The 27,535-nt window shown below is 43.9% G+C and overlaps 1 protein-coding gene across 5 annotated transcripts in view; it reads left to right on the top strand.

The window, feature by feature from the left end:
• The window catches only part of LOC137326706 (centrosomal protein of 128 kDa-like), a 359,621-nt gene that overhangs the window by 278,178 nt on the left and 53,908 nt on the right, over positions 1–27,535 (top strand). For 3 of the 5 annotated variants that reach the window (XM_067992037.1, XM_067992040.1, XM_067992036.1), the window contains exon 18: positions 13,240–13,301. In XM_067992037.1, the coding sequence (XP_067848138.1) occupies positions 13,240–13,301 (62 nt within the window). The remainder of the gene's footprint in view (positions 1–13,239; positions 13,302–27,535) is intronic. The other 2 variants (XM_067992041.1, XM_067992038.1) reach the window with 1 other exon arrangement.

Below are 27,535 nucleotides of genomic sequence, written 5' to 3'. Positions count from 1 at the left end.
GTGTCAAAGCGCCTAATATGGCGGGTGGCGTGCGCGTGCACAGGCCACGCTGAAAGTGCGCCGCCCACCATATGTAAAGGCAGATAAAGAGGTGGCCCTTTGCGTATGCAAATAAGTGACGTGACGATGTTCGATGCCCCCTTTACCAAATTGGGTTGCTCTGAACACAGCCGGGGCTGAGCCTGTGGTGCCATTGAAGGTCATGGGGAGATGATTGGGCTTTCTCTTTGAGGTGGCCATTACCTGACACTTGTGTGGCAGAAATGTTAACCTAACACTTGTCAGCCCAAGCCTGGATGTAGTCCAGGTCATACTGTAGGCTGGCATGGGCTACTTCATTATTGGAGGAGATGCAACTGGTGCTAAACATCGGAATTGTCGCTGAACATCCCCACTCCAGACCTTATGATGGAAAGAAAGGTCATTAATGAAGCAGCTGAAGATGGTTGGGTCAAGGATGCTTCCCTGAAAAACTCCTGCAAAGATGTCCTGGGGCTGTGATGACTGGCCTCTGACAACCACAAGTGTCTTCCTTTGCATCAAGTATGGCTCCAGGTTTTCCCTTTGATCCCCCGTTGACTTTAATTTTGCTACCGCTTCCTGGGGCCATATTCGGTTGAATCCTGCCTTGATGTTGAGCACAAATACTCTCACTTCTCCTCTGACTTTGACTGTGCCATTGGCCTTTGTTCTCATATCTTAATTTTCCCAATTTCCAGCCCTCCCCCCTCCCTCCCACCCGCCGAAGTGCTCCGAGACTTTTCCTTAACCAGAGGAGTGCTATAAAAATGCAAGTCGTTGTTGACAGATATGAATAGTGTTAGTAATTATTAATTGTGACTCATAATCTCACCCAATTTTATTACCAATTAACATTGCATTGTGAAGTATAAAATAGGACAGCCCAGGGCTTGTGTTAAAAAGAGGGATAATGGATTAAAACCGGTTTTCTGAGCTGCCCATGTTGGTGTTGCTCAGGCATACAAACATGTGCCACATACTTTGTCCATACTGAGCTATTTCTGCAACCTGCAGTATGGTAACAATCAATGCAGTTTCTTATTCACAGGATAGTTTGTTTTGCCAGTCAAATGCGTTCCCATATTTAATCCTCAATATCTGCTGAGTTAGCTGGGTGATGGTAGAGGTGCCTCATTGCCACTTGAGTTAAGGACGGGAAAATTGGCCAGGGTTCCTACTCCTGATCACAGTCGCATGTGTGTATGTGCGTGCAAGAGAGAACATGTCAGGTAAGGATCTTATTATCTGGCTGTGATGCCTCCTGCCATCAAATGGCCTGCTGAGAGTTGTTGAGGCTTACACCTGAAGAAAGGCCACTAATGCAAGGTAATCGAGAATAACCAGCACCCATTAAACCTCAGCAAGCAGAGATGGGTAGAGTTATGGCAGAAAGAGTATAACACATCTTGATTTTTTTTTTAAAACTAGACTTTTACCAACAGAAAGGAAAAGGAAGGAATGGGGACAAGGAAATCGTGCCATGCTGAGGAAAATGAGGCTTGTAATAGGTTGCAAAATTCACAAGATCTATCACAGGATGTCACACTGTGGCAAAACGCTAACCTGAACTATGGTTTGCTTTTTGCATTGCTGAGAAGGTTTCAGATTTGCTGTGTTTAGCCTTCACAAAACTGCCCAGATAAGCAGCAGCTGCAGTATCTCACTGATCTAGCATTTGCAGTGCATCTGTACTGGTTGAATTAAGGGTTGTATTTCTTGTGATCCTTCAGACAATTCTCTGAATCTCACTTTCTTGTCTCTCTCATCAAGCAGAGTGTGTCAGAAACGGACAGACAGTTTAACAAAGGTAATAGGGCATTAGTGACTAAGGTCACATCCGGGAAAAATAGTAAAAAGTTAAAATTAAAGGCGCTATGTCTGAATGCACGAAGCATTTATAACAAGATCATCATTTCCCTGACATCAGTCGTTGGGAAAATGCTGGAATCCATTATTAAGGAAGTGGTAACAGGGCACTTAGAAAATCATAATATGATTACGCAGAGTCAACATGGTTTTATGAAAGGCAAATCATGTTTGACAAATTTATTAGAGTTTTTTGAGGATGTAACTAGCAGGGTAGATAAAGGGGAACCAGTGGATGTAGTATATTTGGATTTTCAAAAGGCATTCGATAAGGTGCCACATAAAAGGTTATTACCTAAGGTAAGGGCTCATGGGGGCGGGGTAATATATTTGCATGGATAGAGGATTGGTTAATGGACACAAAACAGAGAGGAGGGATAAACAGGTCATTTTCAGGTTGGCAGGCTGTAACTAGTGGAGTGCCACAAGGCCTCAGTTATTTACAATCTATATTAATGACTTAGATGAAGGGACTGAGTGTAATGTATCCAAGTTTGCTGACAGTACAAAGCTAGGTGGGAAAGTAAGCTGTGAGGAGGACACAAAGAGTCTGCAAAGGGATATAGACAGGTTAAGTGAGTGAGCAAGAAGGTGTTAAATGGAGTATAATGTGGGGAAATGTGGGAAAATGTGAGGTTATTCACTTTGTTCGGAAGAATAGAAAAACAGAATATTTCTTAAATTGTGAGACACTATTAAATGTTGGCGTTCAGAAAGATTTGGGTGTCCTCATAAGAAACACAAAGTTAGCATGTCGGTACAGCAAGCAATTAGGAAGGCAAATGCCATGTTGGCCTTTACTGCAAGGGGGTTGAAGTATAAGAGTAAGGAAGTCTTACTACAATTGTACAGGGCTTTTGTGAGACCTCCTGATGTACTGTGTACAGTTTTGGTCTCCTTATCTAAGGAAGGATATACTTGCCTTAGAGGCGGTGCAGTGAAGGTTCACTAGATTGATTCCTGGGATGGGAGGGTTGTCATGTGAGGAAAGATTGAGTAGAATGGGCCTATACTCTCGAGTTTAGAAGAATGAGAGGTCATAATATGATAGAATTTCATATTGAGTTTGAGAGTGATGTAGTTAAGTCCGAAACTAGGGTCTTAAATTTAATCAAAGCCAATTGCGTAGGTATGAGGGGCGAGTTGGCTACGGTTGATTGGGAAATTAGATTAAAAGATATGACGGTAGATAAGCAATGGCGAACATTCAAAGAAATAATTCATCATTCTCAACAAATATACATTCCCTTGAGGAATAAAAGCTCCATGAGAAAAATGACCCAACCGTGGTTAACTGGAAAAGTTAAGGATAGTATTAGATTAAAAGAAGAAGCTTACAATGTTGCCAAAAAGAATAGTAAGCCTGAGGATTAGGAGGGTTTTAGAAACCAGCAAATGATGACCAAGAAATTGATAGAGGGAGAAAATAGAATATGAGAGTAAACTAGCAAGAAATATAAAAACAGATTGTAAGAGCTTCTATAAGTATGTAAAAAGGAAGAGATAAGCGAAAGTAAACATGGGTCCTTTAGATGCTGAGGCAGGAGAAATTATAATGGGGAATAAGGAAATGGCAGAGACGTTCATCAAATATTTTGTATCTGTCTTCACAGTAGATGACTCAAAAAACATACCAGAAATAATGGGGAATCAAGGGTGTAATGAGAGTGAGGAACTTAAAGTAATTAAGATAAGTAAAGAAAAAGTACTGGAGAAATTAATGGGACAAAAAGCTGACAAATCCCCTGGTCCTGATGGTCTACGTCCTAGAATTTTAAAAGAGGTGGCTGCAGAGATAGTGGATGCATTGGTTTTGATCTTCCAGAATTCCCTAGATTCTAGAACGGTCCCCGTGGATTGGAAGGTAGCAAATGTAACCCCACTATCCAAGGAAGGAGGGAGAGAGAGATTACGGAGAACTATAGGCCAGTTAGCCTGACATCAGTAGTAGGGAAATGCTACAATCTTTCATTAAAAACATAGTAACAGGGCACTTAGAAAATCATAATATGATTAGGTGGAGCCAATATGTTTTATGAAAGGGAAATCGTGTTTGACAAATCTATTAGAATTTTTTGAGGGTGTAACTAGCAGGTTAGATAAGGGGGAACCAGTGGATGTAGTATATTTGGATTTTCAAATGGCATTCGATTAGATGCCACAGGAGAGGTTGTTACACAAGATTAGGGCTCATGGGATTGGGAGTAATATATTAGCATGGATTGAGGATTGGTTAACGGATAGAAAATAGAGAGTAGGAATAAACGGGTCATTTTTGGGTTGGCAGGTTGTAATTAGTGGGGTGCCGCAAGGATCAGTGCTTGGGCCTCAGTGGTTTACTATATATATATATCAATGACTTAGATGAGGGGACCGAGTGTAATGTATCCAAGTTTGCTGATGACACAAAGCTAGGTGGGAAAGTGAGCTGTGAGGAGGTTGCAAAGGAATATAGACAGATTAAGTGAATGGGCGAGAAGGTGGCAGATGGAGTAAAATGTGGGGAAACGTGAAATTATCCACTTTGGTAGGAAGAATAGAAAAGCAGAATATTTTTTAAAAGGTTAGAGACTAAGAAATGTTGGTAGTCAGATGGATTTGGGTGATGTTGTACATGAATCACAAAGTTAACATGCAGGTACAGCAGGCAATTAGGAAGGCAAATGGTATGTTAGCCTTTATTGCAAGGGGGTTGGAGTACAAGAGTAAGGATGTCTTGCTGCAATTATATAGGGCTCTGGTGAGACCACATCTGGAGTACTGTGCACAGTTTTGGTCTCCTTACCTAAGGAAAGGTAAACTTGCCTTAGAGGGGGTGCAATGAAGATTCAGGAGATTGAATCCTGGGATGAGAGGGTTGTCTATTGAGGAGAGATTGAGTAAAATGGGCCTAAATTCTCTGGAGTTTAGAAGAATGAGAGGTGATTTCATTGAAACGTATAAAATTCTTAGAGGGCTTGGCAGGGTAAGTGCTGAGAGGCTCTTTCCCCTTGCTGGAGAGTCTAGAACTACGGGTCTCAAGGTAAGGGGTCGGCCATTTAGGACGAGATGAGGAAAAATTTGTTCACTGAGGGTTCTGAATCTTTGGAATTCTTTACCCCAGAGCACTGTGGATGCTCAGTCGTGGAGTATGTTCAAGACTGAGATCGATGAATATTTGGACACTAAGGGAATCAAGGGATATGGGGATAGGGCGGGAAAATGGAGTTGAGGTAGATTAGCCATGATCTTATTGAATAGCGGAAGAGGCTCGAGGGGTCGCCTGGCCTATTCCTGCTCCTATTTCTTATGTTCTAATATTCTTATCTTGTATTCTTTTAAAACTTTCACCGTCGGCTGTGCTGATATTTTTCACTTCACTTCACTTACAGGCTGCTTATGGAGGCATTACGTGATACAGTACAAACTGATTAACAACAACTTGCATTTATATAGTGCCTTTAACATAGTAAAACGTCCCAAGGCACTTCACAGGAGAATTATAAATTAGCAAATTTGACACCAAACAGCATAAGGAAACATTTGAACAGGTGACCAAAAGCTTGGCCAATAGGTAGGTTTTAAGGAGCGTCTTAAAGGAGGATAGAGAAGTGGAGAGGTTAGGGAGATAATTCTATAGCTTAGGTCCTGGGCAGCTGAAGGTACGGCCGCCAATGGTGAGGCAAAGGAAATCGGAGATGCGCAAGAGTCCGGAATTGGTGGAACGTAGAGATCTTGGAGGGTTGTAAGGCTGGAGCAGATTACAGAGATAGGATGGGGTGAGGCCATGGAGGGATTTCAACACACGGATGTGAATTTTAAATTCAAGGCATTGCTGGATCGGGAGCCAATGTTGAGCACACGGGTGAAAGGTGATAATTCACGCACATTTGGTTCTGAATGTTATATGCTGTATCTGATGTTTGTTCAGGTGTTATTTCCTTCATATGCAAAGATGTAGGGTTGGATGCCCACCATAGCAAAGGAGCAGATTTTTGAGAATGGGACAAATAGTTTCAGTATACTCACTAAACCAATAAATCAAACGGGGACCGTAGCAGAATAAATAGTGTCTGGTTCCCATATATTACTTTTCCTCCTCATTGCCTCCCATTCCCTTCTCTATCTACTGATTTATGTTGGTATACAATTTCAAGGACACTGGCAGAAGGAGATGTTAGGACAGGTGACTAAAAGCTTGGACAAAGAGGTAGGTTTTAAGGAGGATCTTAACGAAGGAGGGAGAGGCTTAGAGGGGGAATTCCAGAGCCAAGGGCCCAGACAGCTGAAGGCATGGCCAACAATGGTGGGGCATAGGGTGTGGGGGATGCGCAAGAGGCCAGAGTTGAAGGAATGCAGAGATTTCGGAGGATTGTAGGGCTGGATGAGATTACAGAGATAGGGACGGGCGAATCCATGGAGCGACCTGAACACGAGGACGAGGATTGTAAAATCGAGATGATGTTGGACTGCCTGTAATAAAATAATATTCTGCAACATTCTTTTTTTTTAAGAAGAATGCATTTATAAAGCACCTTATTACATCTCAGAAAATGTCTTAAAGTACTTTCCATACAATGCATAAGTGCAGTATCTGTTATGTAAGCAAATTTGGCCACCGTTTTGTGCACAGAAAGGTACCACCAACAGTGAAATGATTAACCAGCTAATTTTGCTTTTTTGGTGGTGTTTGTTGAGGTAGAAATGTTGACCAGGACACCAAGAGAATGACCTGGTCTTCCTCAAATGGTGCCATGGGACCTATGATGTCCACTTGAACCACCAGAACTCACAGAGGAGACCTCTGTTTAATGTTCCATTTAACCATGATTGCACTTCAACAATGTAGCATCAGGCTAAATTGTGGGATCGAACCCACAGCCAATCCAACTGAGACGTGAAGCGCTACCAACTGAGCGAACCTGTTTCCCAAAAAAATAAAACCTAATGGCAGAAGCCACTGCCAAAATCGGTTAGATTCTATATGTAGATTCGTACATAGAGCCAGCACAGCCACGATGGGCCGAATGGCCGCCTTCTGTGCAGTAAGATTCAATGATTGTAGACAAGTCCAAGGAAGCAATACTGGGTGAGTGCAAAGGTTTATCCAGTTGAACACCATATATTTGCTAAAGTACATAGATAGTGAGTGGTGTTTAAATAAGAGGAGTAAAAGAGGGTTGTGGATTTTAGATCAGTGACATCCGAAGAGAGGTTAACCGTAAGGTGTCACCACAAGAACTCGTTTCAAGGGCAGTGGCTTGACGTAGTACTGGAAACAGGATTGATTTGCTCATTTCAATGTTGCAACAAGGTCAGTTTTTAATAGGCTTGACTGGCTAAACAAAAGCCACAGTTTGACACCGTTTTTTAGCTAGTCTAATATTTTATTGATGTTGGTTCATAGCTTAGGAATGGAGGTCAGATCTGCAGAAACATTTGAGGGAGTTAACGTTTTTAAAATGAAATGAATGAACAGTTCTGGTAAAATAATGGTAAAAATAGAAGAGATACAGAAATTGTAAAAAGATGCTAGGCAAGGTGGAGAAACACACTGGGGATAGAGCAGAAATCAACCTTTTAAAACTTGATTTTTTTTTAAACTAAGTTTATTTTAATCATATAACATTAATACTGCGGTAGAACAACTCCTGGTATCTAATATCATTAATCCTGTAACTGTGTGTGTGTGTGTGTGTGTGTGTGTGAGAGAACTGACATCTTTTGTTAAAATAAAACTCTCCTGCCCAGGGGGCACAGAATTCCCCAGAGTTACTGGCAGCTGAAGGGTTCCTCAATCTGTTCTTATTGGGGGTGAGAGTATCAGGGTTGGGGGAAAGTAAATCAACGTACATTATATTCAAGGTTGTAATACGGTGACTGAGGCCCGGTATATTTAGCGAAATTGTTCCCTGATACAAATAGGGCCCGACACTGAAAATATTCTTCAGCTGGAAAGGCAGTTTGAAACTCTATAAGCTCCAAGAGATTTGGAGGGGGGGGGAGGGGTAAACTTGCAAGTAGGTCAGAATGAGAAGGTGCCATCACCGTCCATAGCTCTCAGGGACGTCGCCCCCTCCTGCAGTAGGAGATGAATAAAAATGGTGACAAAGGGCTCGGCACAGACGCCCTTTTGAGAAGGAAAAAGGTGATCTTTGGCTCTGCCTGTGGCAATGGCCACGGCTGCAAGATTAAAAGGTTTTGTTATCTACCTGATAGATTGATCCCTGAAGACTATCCTGTCACTCTCACCTTTCTTAAATAGGTTGGACATTTTGTGGCAGGTAAACAGCACGGCTCCAGCTGGAGTTGAATGATGCTGAGGCTGGAGGTGTGAACTGTTAACCTTTTGAGAACTGTTGGATTTCTGGAGTGGCCTCTAAACACTTGGAACCACAAGCTACACCTTATACCAGGGAGAACAGTGAGAAGCACAGAAGGAATCCTTTCTGGGTAATCGGGGACAAATCTCTCGAGGGGATTATTATACATGAGATTATGACACAACGTTTTTTTTATTAGCAGGCCTGGAGGTGTTTATTGCAACATTTGTGTGGCAAATCCAGAATGTTATTTTCAGGACAGAGGTATGATTCATTCAAGTATGTGGAAAACAGAATTATTGTCTTAATCCAGTCAATCACATGTCAAAACCTGCTTACCCAGTCACTTGGCTGAGAAGTGCCAGAGTTCGCCAAGTCCTCAGTTTCTCATTTTGTTTTGCTCAGCCAAGAGCATACTTCAATAAAACAAAAGCAACATACTACACATGCTGGAAATCTGAAATAAAACCAGAAAATGCTGGAAACACTCAGCAGGTCAGGAAAAGAGTTCTGATGAAAGGTTGTCTATTAACTCTGTTTTTCTCTCCACAGAGGCTTCCTGACCTGCAGAGTGTTTCCAGCATTTTCTGTTTTTATTTCAGAATACTTTAATACCCTGTCTATGCATGCTGGCTGTCTTGATGCCAATTTTAACCGGTTTGTTCTGATTCAGCCACAGCTCAAGAATCAGTTGTATTTGAACATTACTTTCTCGTTCTGGCTTTTGATCTTCCCTGATGTCATGGAAGAGTTTTTATGAGAATAAAGTCTAAATTGCATTGTTAGGCTGTATTAAGGTGGCAGCCGTGGCTCAGAAGGTTGTGGGTTCAAGCCTCGCTGCAGGGACTGCAGCACATAACCCAGGCTGACACTTCAATGCAGTGCTGAGGTGGTGATGCACTGTCAAAGGTGCCGTCTTTCAGATGAGGCGTTAAACCAAGGCCCTGTCATGTGGATGTAGACGATCCCACAGCACTATTCAATGAAGAGCAGGGGAGTTCTCCCCGGTGCCCTGGCTAACCTTTATCCATCAACCAGCATCACTAAAACAGATTATCTGGTCATTTACCTCATTGCTGTTTCATTGATACCCTGATCGTGGAGGCCGTGAAAGGCGCTATATAAATGCAAATTCTTTCTTCTCTCTTTAGTGGGTGGGCTAAGAGCTCAGTCTGCCCAGAGCAGAATCAAAATGGAATACCCAAATACTGTGAGTTAAAGAATGGTACTCTGCCCTCTAAGACTGAAGCTTGTGGGGTTCAAGTCCCACTTGAGCATTTAATCTAGCCTGGCACTTTAGTGCTGCACTGAGAAAGCGCTGCATTGTCAGGAGTACTTTCCTTTGAATGGGATGTTAAACTGAGGTCCTATCTGTCCAAGTGGACTCAAAATATTCCATGATACAATTCGAACAAGAGCAGAGACATCTACCAGTGCTGTGGCCAACATTCTTCCCTGAAGCAACACAGATTAACTGGCCATTGCTGTTTGTAGGAACTTGCTGTGCACATAATGGCATTTACCTACAAAATAGCAGCTTCACAATTCATTTCATTGTATGCGAATCACTTAGGCAAACTGTCATAAGGTTTCTGTATGAATGCAAGTTTTTTTCTTTGCATTATCCATTGGCTGTAAGGATCCTTGGTGATATAAGTTTGCGACTAACATTTCCTATTCCAGCACGAACACTTGGGCATTGATGATCACAATACTTGGTTGTGGGTGGGGGGGAGGGAAATAAAATTGGACCCATTGCAAGTGTTCTTGAAGAGAGCTTCAGTCTCCGGGATTGTGTGCGCTGAATCGTTCACACTTGATGGCGGCCTCTGTCGGAGCCAATCCTGAACAGTAAACATGGTTTTACAGCATCAATCTGAGCATGTCGGAAAATGCTACCGACTTTTAAATTTGCCATGCTTATTGCAACATGAAAAACACTCGCCAGTGTAAGTGTGTGACAAATCTTGTATGATCTTGTGTGTAACATGGCCCATATTGATGGAAAAATATTCATAGGAAATTCCCTTCCTGAACCTTTACGTCTAACTCTCATCCTTTAAGTCGCTCCCTAAAACCTTCCTCTTTGACCAAGTTTTTGGTCACCTGTCCTAATATCTCTTTCTGATAACGCTCCCGTGAAGCGCCCTGGGACATTTTACTATGTTAAAGGTGCTATATAAATGCAAATCCTTGTGTTATGTATAAAGAATTTAAATGCTTTCGGTTAACAGTGATGGGCACGAGGTGTACATAAAGATAGGGCTTTACAGAGCAAAGCAGTGATTTTTGTGTTATGCTGAATATACAGCAAGCCCACCTGCAGATAACTTGATTGCTAAGATTTAGGCTAACCTAGCAGGTTAGGGGAAGGCTGAGGGATATAGAATGAGATACTGCCCGAGTCCCTGCTGGGAGATTACCTTGTTCAGTAGACTGTAAAAGTAAGCTGCACAGGATGACAATCAATAGATTTTCTCCACTCTTTGAAAGTGAGTGCATGTGGTAATAGAATTTTAGATAAAACTGTTTCCTCACATTTGACTCGAGTTTCATAATGAATTTTGAGTGATGATACCAGAACTCAGAGATTATAACTATCAGGAAAAGACTGAACAGGCTGGTGCTCTTTTCTCTAGAAAAGAGAAGGCTGAGGGGTGACCTGGTAGATGTCTTTAAAATTATGAAGGGGTTCGATAGAGTAGATCCAGGGAAGATGTTTCCACTTGTGAGAGAGTCCAAAACTAGAGGCCATAAATATGAGGTAGTCACTAATAAATCCAACAAGGAACTCAGGAGAAACTTCTTTACCCAGAGAGCGGTTAGAATGCGGAACTTGCTACCACATGAAGTAGTTGAGGCGAATAGAATAGATGCCTTTAAGGGGAAGCTAATTAAGTACATGAGTGAGAAAGGATTAGAAAGATATGCAGATAGGGTTAGATGAGGTAGGGTGGGAGGAGGCTCGTGTGGAGCATAAACACCAGCATAGACCAGTTGGACCAAATGGCCTGTTTCTGTGCTGTAAATTCTATGTAATTCTGTGTGATTTGGGTGAAAATACATGTAATATTTTAATAGGGGGAGGGGGGGGGAAATGCTACCTCTTCAGTAGTGTTAAAGTACACCTCGAGCACAGAGAAGTAATTCTGTGAATTCGGGAGGATGTTGCTTTTCTATTGATCTGTTGCCATGCTAGTGCTGCCAGCTTTCCAACACGCAGAACCCATTTAGCAGATAACAACCCCGAAGTAAACTTGCTGGATTCGCTACGGCTGACAGCAAGGAAGACCCAGTTTTTAAAAAAAAAAAGTGGGATCTTCCGTGGCTGCAACCTTAGCAAATCTGGAAAGTTTACTTGGGTGTTGCTGCTGGTTGTAGAGAGGCTTGCATATCAGGAGACAGTGGCACTACCCCAGCTCTAAACCAATACAAGGTGTGTGGTGCCGTCTTTTGCCTGAGATATTAAACTGAAGCTCTGTCTGCCTGGGCATTAAAGCTCCAATGGCACCATTTGAAGAGCAGGGATCCTGGCCAACATTCACCCTTCAGCCATTGTCATCAAAAACAGATTAATTACTCATTCATTGCTTTGCTCTTGGCTGCTGCGTTTATCTGTACTTCAAAAGTAATTTATTGGCTGTGCAGCAGTTTGGAGTGTCCTGAGGACATGATGAGGTGTTATGTAAATACAAGTTCCTTCTCTTTCATGCACTGCTTGTAGCATTGTGCTTTCACGTCCACCTCAGAAGAGGACCATTTAAATCGCCAGTCAGACCTTTCTATTTTTCACACCCAGCCAGCCTTCTGAATGAAATTACCAAAATGGTGTCAGTTACGACCAATTTTATGCTCTGGACTTTTTGATAGACTTGTTGCATAGTTCCCAAACTCAAACATTGTGAGAACCTAACAGGCAACAGAGACTGGAGACTTAATTTCATTGGACTGAGCTAGATTCAGATCTGTGCCCCAGAGATGAAAGTCTGTTGTTTTAAACCACAATGTCATTCTAATCATAAATTAGGTCTAATAAAGTTGGACAAATGAAAACTAAAAATAGCAACCAAGATGAGGGCGGGAGAGATTAGGAAATATTTAATTAGATATAGGGTAAATGTTACAATTTAATTCTCCCAGTGCAAAACTTTGCGTGATGGGATGGTATATTCATTGGGCCAGAATAACAGCGAATTAAAGGTGCACACCGTTATTAGTGTGTGTAAAAAAAAATCCAGCAATTTATGGCGAGGAAGAGATATGCCGTGAGTTGCGAATTGCCACTCGCCACATCGTCCCGTTGTTCACCGAGGTCCCAGATGCCCTGTTGACCTTGCACTTCTAGCAATTTGCGATGCAAAATTTTTTCAAGTTGGAGGGTGAGGAATAAAATCCAATTCACAGGACGCTGCGAGATGCCCCGCTGGCCCGTTAGGAAATTGAGCGTGATGTCAGTGCACCTAGTTTGCAGCCTGTCCGATTTTCTATCCATGTGGGACAGAAAATCATGCGGAACGTGAGCCGGGGGGCACTGACTTCCGCACACATATTCCCGATATCCACTCCTATTGGAGGAAGCTCTTCACCTTAACTCTTCTATATACCCCAGTGCCTTTGTAATGCACTCTGAGCATTCATTTTTATTAATGCATAGTGAGACTCTTAAACTGACCGTTTTCTTGACACTCCTTTCGGAGTTGAAACATTCTGGAAGTATTTTCGCACGGCACCAAAGACGGGAGTAAGGATGAAAACCAACCCACCGTACAGTGCATCAAAAAAAAAACACTCCTCCCACATGGATTTTGTTGATGCAAGTGATAGTGTCACTTCCATCTTGTTTGGCCGATAGATACTTCTGGTTTCGTCAGCCAAAAGCCACTGTAACCTGACGTTATTTTTGTCTGAGAATAGCAAACGGACATTTTTGAACTAAGTAAAAACACTGATGATTGCAATAGTCACGACAGAATGATTCTAAGTGGTAATATGAGAATGTATATCCTTGTGTTCCTAAATTAATATTTGTTTCCATATTTTCCTTTTACAGAGTTACTGCAAAAGATGTGTCAGAAGGATGAAGAGATGAGAGCGTTGCAGGTACGATATAATGTGAGTAAAACTTTTTCTAGGGCAGCCTAAAAGCTAAGTGAGCAATATGGACAGAAAGAACCAGCCAAAGTCTTGCCTCAGCTGGCCTGCATTGGCTGAACGAAATATACTGTCAATGGAACAAGAAGGGGTCCCCACCTGTTTTTAAATCCCTAAAATTGCTTTGCTTTTTAAGAGGAAGGTTGATGTACTGAGAAAAATATAGTTGGTGTGTTTTTTTAGTAAATGATCAGGAAGCAACATTTTGTGAAACTGGAAAGATGACGTCAGGTAGGGGATTTACACGAAAGATGTCTGTTAGGAGATGTTGCGGTACATTTCCTCTGTCCCTTGGGAGCTTCTTTTCATGTTTCAAATCAATTATGCCATGACTACAATGGTCCAATTCTGTTACATTTCGAACTAACAAGCAGAAAAACTGCTTTTAACTAGCATTACCCTTGCTTTCTTTAGCGGTGAGGAGGGGGAGGGAGGGTGGAGTGGGAACACCTTGAAGGCAACAGTGATTGTTGAATTAAAATACAAAGTGAAGCAAATTTTCTCTCGTTTTTTCTAATCTTGCATATACTGAAGTATATGTCTGAGTTGTCAATGGGAGGATAATCAGGGACTATTGTTTCAAAACTGTGTACATAAAGTACCATACTGGCATCGACCCGACAATGTGGAAAATTGCCCAGGTATGTCCTGTCCACAAAAAGCAGGACAAATCCAATCCGGCCGATTACCGCCTCATCAGTCTACTCTCAATCATCAGCAAAGTGATGGAAGGTGTCGTCAACAGTGCTATCAAGCGGCACTTACTCATCAATAACCTGCTTACCGATGCTCAGTTTGGGTTCCGCCAGGACCACTCGGCTCCAGACCTCATTACAGCCTTGGTTCAAACCAACAAAAGAGCTGAATTCCAGAGGTGAGGTGAGAATGACTGCCCTTGACATCAAGGCAGCATTTGACCGAGTGTGGCACCGAGGAACCTTTGTAAAATTGAGGTCAGTGGGAATCGGGGTAAAGCTCTCCAGTGGCTGGAGTCGTACCTAGCACAAAGGAAGACGGTAGTGGTTGTTGGAGGCCAATCATCTCAGCCCCAGGACATTGCTGCAGGTGTTCCTCAGGGCAGTGTCCTAGGCCCAACCATCTTCAGCTGCTTCATCAATGACCTTCCCTCCATCATAAGGTCAGAAATAGGAATGTTCGCTGATGATTGCAGAGTGTTCAGTTCCATTCGCAACCCCTGAAATAATGAAGCAGTCCGTGCCCACATGCAGCAAGACCTGGACAACATTCAGGCTTGGGCTGATAAGTGGCAAGTAACATTCGTGCCAGACAAGTGCCAGGCAATGACCATCTCCAACAAGAGAGAGTTTAACCACCTCCCCTTGACATTCAACGGCATTACCATCACCGAATCCCCCACCATCAACATCCTGGGGGTCACCATTGACCAGAAACTTAACTGGACCAGCCACATAAATACTGTGGCTACAAGAGCAGGTCAGAGGCTAGGTAATCTGCGGCGAGTGACTCACCTCCTGACTCCCCAAAGCCTTTCCACCATCTATAAGGCACAAGTCATAGAATCACAGAAAATTTACGGCACAGAAGGCGGCCATTCGGCCCATCATGTCCGCGCCAGCTGTGAAACGAGCCACCCAGCCTAATCCCATTTTCCCGCATTTGGTCCGTAGCCCTGCAGGTCACGGCTCTTCAGGTACACATCCGGGTATTTTTTAAATGAGTTGAGGGTTTCTGCCTCTACCACCCTCTCAGGCAGTGAGTTCCAGACACCCACCACCCTCTGGGTGAAAAAAACCTTTCCTCATTTCCGCTCTAAACCTTCTACCAATCACTTTAAATCTATGCCCCCTGATTATTGACCCCTCCGCTGAGGGAAATCCACTCTATCTAGGCCCCTCATAATTTTGTACACCTCAATCAAATCACCCCTCAGCCTCCTCTGTTCCAAGGAAAACAACCCCAGCCTATCCAATCTGTCATCATAGCTAAAATTCTCTAGTCCTGGCAACATCCTCGCAAATCTCCTCTGCACCCCCTCTCGTGCAATTAAATCCTTCCTATAATGTGGTGTCCAGAACTGTGCACAGTACTCGAGCTGTGGTTTAACTAGTGTTTTATACAGTTCCAGCATAACATCCCTGCTTTTATATTCTATGCCTCGGCTAATAAAGGAAAGCATTCCATATGCCTCCTTAACCACCTTATCGACCTGTCCTGCTACCTTCAGGGATCTGTGGACATGCACTGCAAGGTCCCTCACTTCCTCTACACCTTTCAGTATCCTCCCATTTATTGTGTACTCCCTTGCCTTGTTTGCTCTCTCCAGATGCATTACCTCACACTTCTCCGGATTGAACTCCATTTGCCACTTTTCTGCCCATCTGACCAGTCCATTGATATCTTCCTGCAGTCTACAGCTTTCCTCCTCACTATCAACCACACGGCCTATCTTGGTGTCAGCTGCAAATTTCTTAATCATGCCCCCTACGTTTAAGTCCAAATCGTTAATGTATACCACAAAAAGCAAAGGACCCAGTACCAAGCCCTGCGGCACCCCACTGGAAACAGCCTTCCAGTCACAAAAATATCCGTCGACCATAGGAGTGAGGAAAGTGGTGGAATACTCTTCGCTTGCCTGGTTGAGTGCAGCTCCAACAATGCTCAAAAAGCTCGACACCATCCAGGACAAAGCAGCCCGCTTGATTGGCACCCCATCCACTACCCTAAACATTCACTCCCTTCACCACCGGCGCACCGTGGCTGCAGTGTGTACCATCTACAGGATGCACTGCAGCAACTCGCTAAGGCTTCTTCGACAGCACCTCCCAAAACCCCGACCTCTACCACCTAGAAGGACAAGGGCAGCAGGCACATGGGAACAACACCACCTGCACGTTCCCCTCCAAGTCACACACCATCCCGACTTGGAAATATATCACCGTTCCTTCGTCATCACTGGGTCAAAATCCGGGAACTCCCTACCGAACAGCACTGTGGGAGAACCTTCACCACATGGACTGCAGCGGTTCAAGAAGGCGGCTCACCACCACCTTCTCAAGGGCAATTAGGGATGGGCAATAAATGCTGGCCTTGCCAGCGATGCCCACATCCCATGAACAAATTTTTTTTTTTAAATCATGGTCCTTGGCTTTCCTGCATCATATATACGGGCCTGTCCTTAATTTACTCCTATTTTCCCCTGATCATGGTGAAAATTTTCTGTCAAAGGATCTTGGAAGAAAAACGCTTCAAAGCGGGTCGGCCGAGGCAAGATTTCTTATTTTCATTAAGTCTTTCAAACCATATGCCAGGTGGCGTCAACTTGTGTTCAATTGATTTTGTTGATGTTGTTGACACTTCCCCAGTGACAGGGTTTCAGGATTTGTTAGACCTGACTCAATGATTTCTAGGTGTCCACAATGCCTTTTAAAACATAAAAGTGTCAATGATTATGACCACTAAGAGTTTACAGGCTTAGGCCTATCTCGGAGGAACCATAAGAAATCATCCCGAAAGCAGTCACTAGGATTTCTCTCTCAGATGCATTTTTGGAATAAATTGAGGGGGTCAACATTTTAAGAATAGAAATTAAGCCTAAGACCACTGGTTAAAGGGGCATAATTGGTAGAGCTCCAACTGGGAGGACTTCCACAATGTCACCTCTGGTTCAAGCAAGGCCATTGAGTTCCCGAAACAAGAATGTCCTGTGCAACTATCAATTTTGAAGGTGCAGGAGCTCCAGGACACAATGGCCTGATATTTGTTTCCTTGACTGTCTGAAAATGTAGCTGTTTGCTCGTAGTAGACTCCTCTGCTCAAGAAGTCCAGCTTTCAGGGCAGTTCTAGGACAGGCTCTGTTCTGAAGGTAGAAATTCCTGTATGTTTTCCCTCCTCCACCAACCTCCCCCCACAACACCAGTCCTACCCAGACCCTTTTGAAGATTTAGCCATGCTCAATGTGATACCTCATTAAACGTAACTTAAATTGTAAGGCAATAGAAATATACCCCTCTCGCTACATTATAGTCCATATGGATTTTGTGTTCCCTATGTATAGACTGTTCGTGCCCAGTTCTAACTCTCTTTATTTCAGCAAGACATTTTATTGCTTCAAGGGTTTAACTGAGAGCTCTATCTGACAAAACATTCCATTTTCTATTCCATCAGTTTCTCAAAGACCTCTGCAATATGCTTTCCTTTTAATTGCAGTGTTGTTTGGCCCCCTTTTTCTTTGTGGAGCACCTTGGGAGGTTTTTCTACGTTAAAGGAGTTCTACAAATGCAAGTTTATCTTCTGTTCTATGAGAAATAATGTCCACTATTTATTTTTCTTCAATGATCAGACTGTACCTTTTGCTAATGCTCATTGAATGTCTAAACCCATCAGTTCCACTGGGTCCAGTTACAGCAATCTGGGTCACTTCTTACCCTTTTTATTAAAATCACTTCTTGCTGACAGTGTAAAGAATAACGTTTATTATGTTAATTCTGCCAGGTACAAAAAATAATCAAACAGGGTAATGGAATGTTAGCCTTTATAACTAGAGGGCTAGAATATAAAGGGGAGGAAGTTTTGCTATAGCTATGCAAAGCCCTGGTTGGACCACATCTGGAGCACTGTGTAAGTTCTGGGCACCGCACCTTAGAAAGGATATATTGGCCTTGGAAGGAGTGCAGCGTAGATTAACCAGAATGTTACCAGGGCTCCAAGGGTTAGATTATGAGGAGAGATTACATAAACTAGGCTTGTATTCCCTGGAATATAGAAGGTTATGGGGTGATTTGATTGAGGTTTTTAAGATTTTGAAAAAAATTTATAGGGTAGATAGAGAGAAACTTTTTCTGCTGGTGGGAGAGTCTAGGACAAGGGGACATAACCTTAAAATCAGAGCCAGGCCATTCAGGAGAGAAGTTAGGAAACACTTCTTCACACACACGGTGGTAGAAGTGTGGAACTCACTCCCACAAAAAGTAGTAGATACTAGCTCAATTAATAATTTTAAATCTGAGACTGATAGAATTTTGCTAGCCAAGGGTATTAAGGGGTATGGAGTCGAGGAGGGTAAATGGAGTTAGGGTACAGATCATCCATGATCTCATTCAATGGCAGAACATGCTCATGGGGCTGAATGGCCTACTCTTGTTCCTATGTTCCCGTTTTCTTGGGGGGAGGAGAGACCTTTTTATGAAAGTGGCAAAATGCTTTAATTTATTTTTGAATGAGACAATACAATGTATTCTCATTTCTCCAGATTGTACTTCATAGCTAGAAAGCATTTTACATTCATTTTCGTTGCAACATTCTCTGAGAAGCATCACAATGGCTTAGTAGCTAAACCCTTGCAGTGGTTCTGAGCCATACAGATCAGGAAGGTCTCTGAACTGCATCCCTACATTATGCTGCTTTAGCTGTTGTCAGCCAATGTGGTGTATGGATGCCAGCGTTAACCTCCGTGTTCCTATGGAACAGACTCCCTAGGAGATGGTGGAAGCAGTTAGCAGGTAGTTCATTCAAGTGCAAATTAAATTTCTTTCAGAAAATTACATTTTGTGATACAGTCTATGAGTAATTTGAGACATGACGTGGTAAGTGTAGCATGCTTGGGAGGACTTTGGACCTACAGTTCGCCAAAGCTGTCCACTACTGGTGGTTTTCCACACCTCATGTCTGGCTCTATTGTAGATAGAGATTGATTGCTACGATTTGTCAACAACTCCATTATCGTCGTATCGTATGACTATCCAGATGGTAGATGGCCAACTAGATTGGTCTTTTTTCGTCCAGCAGTTCCTGAGACTGGGAGTAAGGAAGGAAGTCAGCCAGGGTCCTTTAGGAGATCATTATCCAGAAACTACCGTAGGAAGTGCACGTGTGGGCATTGGGTAAGGACAGGTAAAGGCCCTCTCCTTCTCCCCGTGAACAAACAGCCCACTGATGCTTACTAACTAGACTCGTTCCTGAGGATTAACAACTTGGGTGAAGCACTGCTGGGCCCATCAATCCCCACTTCAGAAAAAGGACGATTAAAGAAGAAAGTTAGATCAGCAGATGAAAATTTTCATTATTGCATCTATAACCCAACTGTTCCTAGATCAACTGGGTCAGCGAGCCTGTTAAATTTGTCAATGTCGTCTGGACAGCCTATTAAACTGAATCGAGATGCAGGTGGATTTGAACGCACAGCTGCTGTTTGCCCGGTCAGCCTGTATTTAGAAGGGCAAGGTTAAAGTGCATATTAATTTGCTTCTAGGCTGCACCCCTAACTTACTGATTTTTTTTTTACTTTTATGAAAAAATGTAGCCTATATAAGCAAGCTTAGTTAAACTTATTACTTCATTGCAAGTTTGTTGGATGTTCTTCATTGACTCTGAAACGATTTGGGACATTCTGAGGTTGTGAAAGGCATTATATATAGTTCTTGCTTTCTTTTCTTGGAATCTCAATTCTGCGACTAACAATGCCAACTAAAGCTCATCACTTTAAATTTTCTACTGACTTTGTGTATTAACACCAGAAAAATATGGAAGTTAAGCAATATTGGACAGTTATGTGTAAAACTTGATAGGTGACGCAAGGACAAATAGTGTCAAGCCCCCAGCTTCTCCTGAGTTTGACAGCAGGTTTGGAACCCTGTTCAATCAAGCTGCAATGAACTGCAGAGTTTGCTAAATATACAGCAGCGTGTGACAGCACTGAGTTACTGCTGTAGATTTGCCAGCATTTAAAAGACATGGCGGATGTGGATTTACAGACTGTGCTAAATACTGTTATTATCCATTTAACTTAATACAAATTGTATCATTTTATTTTTTAAAAACTCCTTACCCCAGCCATTTTATTCATCCATTCTCTTTGGTTTCACCTGTACTGTAGGGTTGCCACTCATCCGATTTTTGACAGTATATTCCTGTTGTGAAGTGGACCATCCAGAACTTTCTGAAAGAAAGAAAGAACTTGCATTTATATAGCGCCTTTCACGACTTTAAGACGTCCCAAAGCACTTTACAGCCAATAAAGTACTTTGAAGTGTAGTCACTGTTGTGATGTAGGAAACGCAGCAGCCAATTTGTGTACAGCAAGGTCCCACCTACCTTGCTTTTCGAATAGTGATTTGGAATGAGGGGAGGGTGGTGAAGGAGCCGTTTGGTGTTTGTGGTGGAGACCATTCCATTGTCAACACCAAGAATGCAGACTGCCTCCCGAGCAAATATGTTCCAATGGAGTAGTCTCCACTCCAAGTACAAACCCACTCCTTTGCCCCACCCCCCATCCCCTCATCCCAAATCACTATCTGAAGAGGAGTAGGGGAGTTATCCCCTGGCCAACAACGCCAAATAAAACCGATTAACTGGCTATTCATCTCATTTACTGTTAGTGGTTATCTTTGTGCAACTGGTTGCTGCGTCACCTATCAAGTGATTGCACTTCAAAATTCAAAGCACTTTGAGATTTCATGCAGAAGCGATAAGACACAAGTTCTTTCTATCTTAGTTTTGGACTTGGCAACAGGTGGCTACTTAAAGCATAGATGACAACACCTCTTATTCCCATCAGCGATGTGCTATGTAACCCTGCTCTGTGTGGCTTAGTAGCCATTAAATACCACATGATTATGAGAGATTGTGATACATAAGTGACTGTTTCAGTAAGATGCTACACTACTGCATTGATTTAATCTCTGGCGTCTCTTTCCTTGAAGCCCAACTGAAGGCAAGATAGGGGGCATCTCTAACTCTCCACTGGCTGTTGCTAGGTATTTTACTTGGATTAGACAAACATACCAGGTCCATATCCAGAGATTGATCTCTCGCATTAGCTGAAGAGGTAGCTGGAGTCTGTCCTTATCTCATCTCTTGCCTTTCTTGCCCCTTTCTTGTATCCCAGCAGGTGATCCACTGATGAACTAAACCAGTTAATAGCAGTGTGACATGTGTATGTTAAAGCCAATTTCAGATATGCTGCCTTTGCTTAATCTCTGGAATGGACCTGCTATTGATTGTTTTTATTTTCTTACCATCTTCCCTGAGCAGAGCTGGTACTGAAGACAGGCAGTAATTTACATTTCTTATTTTAAACAACAACAATAACTTACATTTATATAGCACCTTCAAAGTAATAAAATGTCCCAAGGCGCTTCACAGGAACGTTATCAGACAAAAAAATTGACACCGAGCCAAAGAAGATGACATTAGGACAGATGACCAAAAACTTAGTCAGAGGGGTAGGTTTTAAGGAATGTCTTAAAGGAGGAACGAGGGGTGGAGAGGTTTAGGGAGGGAATTCCAAAGCTTAGGGCCAAGACAACTGAAGGCACGGCCGCCGATGGTGGGGCAAAGGAAGTCGGGGATGCAGAAGAGGCCAGAGTTGGAGGAATACAGAGATCTCGGGGGGTTGTAGGGCTAGAGGAGGTTACGGAGATAGTGAGGGGTGAGGCCATGGAGGGATTCAAACACAAGGATAAGAATTTCAAAAATTGAGACGTTCCCGGACCGGGCACCAATGTAGGTCAGCAAGCACGGGGTGATGGGTGAATGGTGCTCGTTATTAAGATACAAGCTGCAGAATGTTGATCTTTTGACTTATTTTGTTCTGGTATTGCTCTATAAGTAATCTGCCAGCAGGGCTCACTTCTAAAATAGTTTTAATGGAGCCAGTATGTATAATACACATATTTAATTATTATAGAAAAGTATCTGTGAGGTGGCAGATTGTTGCTATGTACAGAAGCAGCAACATACAGGGCCATGGAAGGGACTGATGCAGTTTGATTTCCTTCTTCAAAAAACATTTTGTAAAAGTAGAAAGTACTTTTTCTTTCTTATCTTGGCATCAAAAGCAAACTTAAGCTCAGAAAAATCTGATCAAAGTTGAGGCACTCTCTAATGCGCTATCCATAAAAATGGCAAATTCCAATTATTTCCTCCCAGGAAGGTTTTTTGCCGGGTGTTCCAGACAATCCGTGAAACAATGCAGCCAGTTGGAACGTGAGGCCTTTCCTTTACCTCCTGCTCAATTTTTTCCCTTTTCCCCTCCTCTGGTGCATTGTAGCCCCAGGGGTGCCAGAGGCCCTGCATTACCTTGCGCAAGAGGCCATTTCTGTGTAATCCTAGACAGTGTGCATTGCCAAGTTATTCGACTACCGGGGCACCACTAGGGTGGCCAGCTCTGTTTCGACATATTCCTGGAGTTTTCTTCGTACAACCTCCAACCGTCAAATAGCCTTTTATTCCCCATCTCCAATCTTTTTATAACTAATAAACAAAAGTGTTCAAAAAAAATGGGGAAAAAATTAAAAATTTCTCTCTGATTTTTCACCCTGGGGTTGCTCACAGCAGCGTCCAGGAAATCATACTTCAATTCCTGGAGCTCCAGGACAACCCTGGAGGGTTGGCAACCCCTAGGCACCACAGCCGAGCCCAATCCTGTTGTTGTCCAAAGTCCGACGTTTATACTTTCCAGCATGTTCCGCTGAATGGTGGTCGCGTGTGGGAGCCAATGCCTACTCCCCCTTCATCACCCCCAGTCTAGGCACTAAGGTCAATTGGAATATCCCTGAGCATCAACCCTTTCTGAGATGAACTAACAGGATCCAAACAGGGCAATGGATCTGGACCCTTCCTCGTGTGTACAAATCAGTACCACAATCTATGGTGCGCTGAAGATTTATTTTCTAAATGCTTGCAACTCCACATTGTTATTTTGAAGAGTCAGCAAATGAACTTAAATGCTTTTTTTATTTTTGAACAAAGTAGCAGGGTAATGGGAGTATCTTTAACTGTTACAACACATTGGCAGCAGCACCTTGCATCATTTTGCCTCAACTTGTTGATTTAAAAAAAAAATTTAAATCAATTTAAAAACGATTAATTTTTACTCCCTCACTTCCCCATCGGTCCGGTGACATGTCCTGGGTCACAAGCTAAAAAGATTTTAAAATTACAACCTGGCATGTTGGTAAGTTCTAGTACCTGATGACCAGCTGAAGCCCATCCGCAGGCAGTGCCGGTTGGCCAGTGATGCATATTAACTTCATTTGTGTCATCTGATCAACTTACTTAAAGGGGAAGTATACTTGCCCACCTCCGTTCCTTAAAGGTGCCAAGTTTTGCCTGGGTACGGTGCCACAAACACTAGCCGCCCCCCTGCACCTTCCCAAGTGGCCATTTGACGTTTGCCTCGCGGTCAGCAGGCCACTCGACCATTGGGGACCGCGCAACCGAGCCTGATGATGTCCTCTGCCAGTGTTCACACTTTCCAGTAGGAGTCACTGGGAAACATTAATTTATAGGGGGAGGGGGCAGGATGGTGTTCACCTCCCCTTCCCCTGCCTTCCTTAGCCATGGGGATTTGAGTCCAATTATAGTGCCCTACAACTGTTCTGGTGAGTTCAGCTATAATTAGTAAAGACCAGGAATCAAATTTAAGACCTTGCTGGTCTGTATAGCCCAGTTCTACACTTTGCCATTGCAGGAGCTTGTAAAGTATATTCTTCTGAATCGGATGTAATTGGAGCCACTGCTTTATGCTGACTATGTTAAATAAATTTTTATTACATGGGATTCCAGAATTTTTACTGTTCTGCGATTCAATCCATTTTTCCCTGAACACTCTAAACCAACGTGTTGCCGATAATCCCTCAGTGTTACAAAGATATCTGCTCACTTCCTGGCATCTTTGTCACGCTTGCTTCTGTGTCTTTTACAGTGTTAAAGACAGCCTAGGAGCTGACATTTTGGGCCAAATTCCCCTGAAGTGATGAAATGAATAGGAACAGCAGGGTGTGCCCCTGTTCATGCTGTACCTCAAGCAGAACTTTAAATACACTCTAACCAGCAACTTGCTTTTATGTAGTGCCTTTAACGTAGTAAAACATCCCAAGGCACTTTACATGGATGTAATCAGACAAAAATTGAACCGAGCCAAAGGAGATATGACTAAAAGCTTGATCAGAGGTACATTCGAACATACGAATTAAGAGCAGGAGTAGGCCATTTGGCCCCTCGAGCCTGCTTTGCCATTTGATAAGATCATGGCTGATCTGATTATGACCTCAACCCTACTTTCCCATCTACCTACTATAACCTTTGACTCCCTTGTTAATCAGGAATCTATCTAACTCAGCCTTAAAAATATTCAATGACCCTGCCTCCACTGCTCTCTGGGAAAGGGAGTTCCACAGGCTCATGATCCTCTGAGAGAAAAAATTTCTCCTCATCTCTGTCTTAAATGGGAGACCCCTTATTTTGAAACTGTGTCCCCTAGTTCTAGTCTCTCCCATAAGGGGAAACATCCTCTCAGCATCTACTCCTTCAAGTCCCCTCAGGATCTTATATGTTTCAGTAAGATCACCTCTCATTCTTCTAAACTCCAATATATACAGGCCCAGCTTGTCCAACCTTTCCTCATAAGATAACCCCCTTTTCCCTGGAATCAGTCGAGTGAACCTTCTCTGAACCGCCTCTAAAGCAATTATGTCCTTTCTTAAATAAGGAGACCAAAACTGCACACAGTATTCTAGATGTGGTCTCACCAATGCCCTGTACAAATGTAGCAAAACATCTCTATTTTTATATTCCGTTCCCCTTGCAATAAATGACAACATTCCATTTGCCTTCCTAATCACTTGCTGTACCTGCATACTAACTTTTTGTGATTCATGTACGAGGACACCCAGATCCCTCTGTACCTCAGAGTTCTGCAATCTCTCTCCATTTAAATAATACACTGCTTTTCTATTCCTTCTGCCAAAGTGGACAAGTTCACATATTCCCACATTATACTCCGTCCGCCAAATTTTTGCCCACTCACTTAACCTATCTATATCCCTTTGCAGACTCCTTGGGACCGATATTAGGAGGGAGGCAGGTTGTCAGCGGGAGGTCGACTGGGCGCGTGGGTAATGCCCAGTGAAATCGGGGTGCTCCGCACGCGATCGCAGCCTAATAGAATGTACTTATGCTTGCTTCCAGGTTTCCTGTTGCAGACCTGCGCAGCGGGCACACTGCGCACCCGCATCACAGGCTGTCAGCGCAGAAAGAGCCCTATTTAAAGGGGCAGTCCTCCAATGCTCCTCCTGCAGCAAAGAACCAAAATAATAGAATGGAGCAGGCCAGAGGCAAGGCTGGTCTAAGGTTTTCTGACTCCTCGCTTCAGGTGCTGCTCGATGGAGTGAGGAGTAGGAGGGAGACGTTTTTCCCATCTGATGGAAGGAGATGGCCTCTCTCTGCCACCAAGAAGGCCTGGCTCGAGGTGGCAGAGGAGGTCAGCAGCAGCAGCAATGTCAGCCGAACCTGGGTCCAGTGCAGGAAGCGCTTTAATGACCTAACCAGGTCAGCCAAAGTGAGTATACGTACGTATTCTCCCTCACTCCGTCTTCCGCATCATCTCCACCACCACATAACTCCTTCTGCACTGCCACCACAACGCTCTCGCATCACTCCTCACATCCACTCAACCATCATCCTCACCTTGCCTGCACTTACTCACCACCCCAATCCTCATACAATTTCATGGCTATGTCTCAAACGCACCCTCCCGTGCATCTCCCTCACGGTCACCCCCATCCACACCAATGCATGCAGCGGGTCACCATGCCACCATCAATCATGCCTCTCTGTGTTTTGCCTTGATGGGAGAAGAAATGCCAGAATGCCCAGGAGAGGGCAAGGACCGGAGGGGGCCCGCCACACCAGGTGGTCCTAACTGACGCAGAGCAGCAGGCAATGTAAATAAGCCGCACGCTGGAGTGCCTGTCCGTGGTGGACGCCGAGACTGGGAGCGCACAAACGGCTGGTGACAGAAATCTAAAACTCAGCACTCATGATAGCGAATGATCTTAGGATCACTTGTCATCTGCACCTCAACGTCTGTCCACATGCTTAATATTGCTTTCTGTTCTCTTGCAGGGCCATCTGCGACCGCCGTGACTGTGGAGGGCGATTCCTCAGAGGACCTGCCGGCCTCTGAGGGGGCATCATAACATCTGAGCCAGCCATCCACCAGCGCAGATACACACACCTCGGTGGGTCCCCGTCCTCAGTTAGTTGGGCTTGCACATGGTGAGTCACCACGCACATGTGAGCATGAGCAGACCCTGGTGGCAGGGGCAGCCGTGGAGAGTCCGCGTCGGTGGGAGCACTCTTCTCCAGGCTCTGCTCAGCTGGACCCAGATGCTGAACCCTGGGGGCCATCCATGAAAAGGAGAGTTATCGAGGGCCAGCAGCACATTGCCGAGGTACTGGAACAGTTGCCACAGGCACTCTCCACAATCGCGCAGAGGATGGAGGAATCCAACTCCTGCATGAGTGGAATACTGTCACAGGGACGTGAAGGCATCTGTGAGATAGTGTTGCGGGTAGGTGCGGGAAAGTCTGCGATGGAGGAAAGGCTAGCCTCCATCGAGCTTCAATCCATTCAGGCCCTGACAACGGCCGTTCGGATTCAGGGTGAGCAACATTCTGCCACCTTAAACAGTCTCACAGATACATTACAACTGGCCTTCCAAGGCTTCACACAAGTTCTCCAAGTGTTCTCAGCAGGGTGGAAGGAGTGATGTGGGCCTGGGCCAGGAGAGGGATGATGGCAAAAGGGGACATGGAAGCGGGGACGCCACTCAAAGCGCTCCCATGCCTCACCCGTTGCCCCCCTCTCATCCAATCCCCGCAATGCTGCCTCTTCTCCAGGTGGCCGAGTCTGCCCCTGCACATGGGCACCGAAACCCTGAGGGCGTCCGCGCAAAGCATCTCATCAGTCAGGGCATGGACAAGAGCAACCTGCCACTGCCTCTGCTGAGGGGTAGCACCATGTAGGGATTCCTGTAAACGTAGGGCTACGGTTTTGTGAGCATAAAGGGGATGCACAAGGGTGTATGACAGAATGTCATGTTTTTCATTTAGTTTTGTTTGTTTTGCCAAGCACGTTAAAATTTGTTATCACCACTACTGCCACATCTTTGCAAATCTTGTCTGGTTTGTGCAATAATTCCCTTTCCTGAGGATCACCATGAAGACCCACACCTGATGCCACCCATTGTGTCACTGCAGAGTGGGTGTCGGTGTATTTGCAGGGCTCTTTTGTGCAGACGACTGAGAGACGCCTGCAATGTCCCCGGTGACACCCTGGTAGGATCTGGAGGAGAAGTTGTTGAGGGCAGTGGTGACTTTGACAGCGACAGGTAAGAAGATGGTGCTCGGGCCAGATGGGAGCAGCTTGGCAT

This window comes from Heptranchias perlo, chromosome 10, assembly GCF_035084215.1.
Source record: "Heptranchias perlo isolate sHepPer1 chromosome 10, sHepPer1.hap1, whole genome shotgun sequence".
Lineage (NCBI taxonomy): Eukaryota > Metazoa > Chordata > Chondrichthyes > Hexanchiformes > Hexanchidae > Heptranchias > Heptranchias perlo.
The sequence above is the reverse complement of the archived record's forward strand: the minus strand, read 5'-3'. Positions and strand labels throughout refer to the sequence as shown.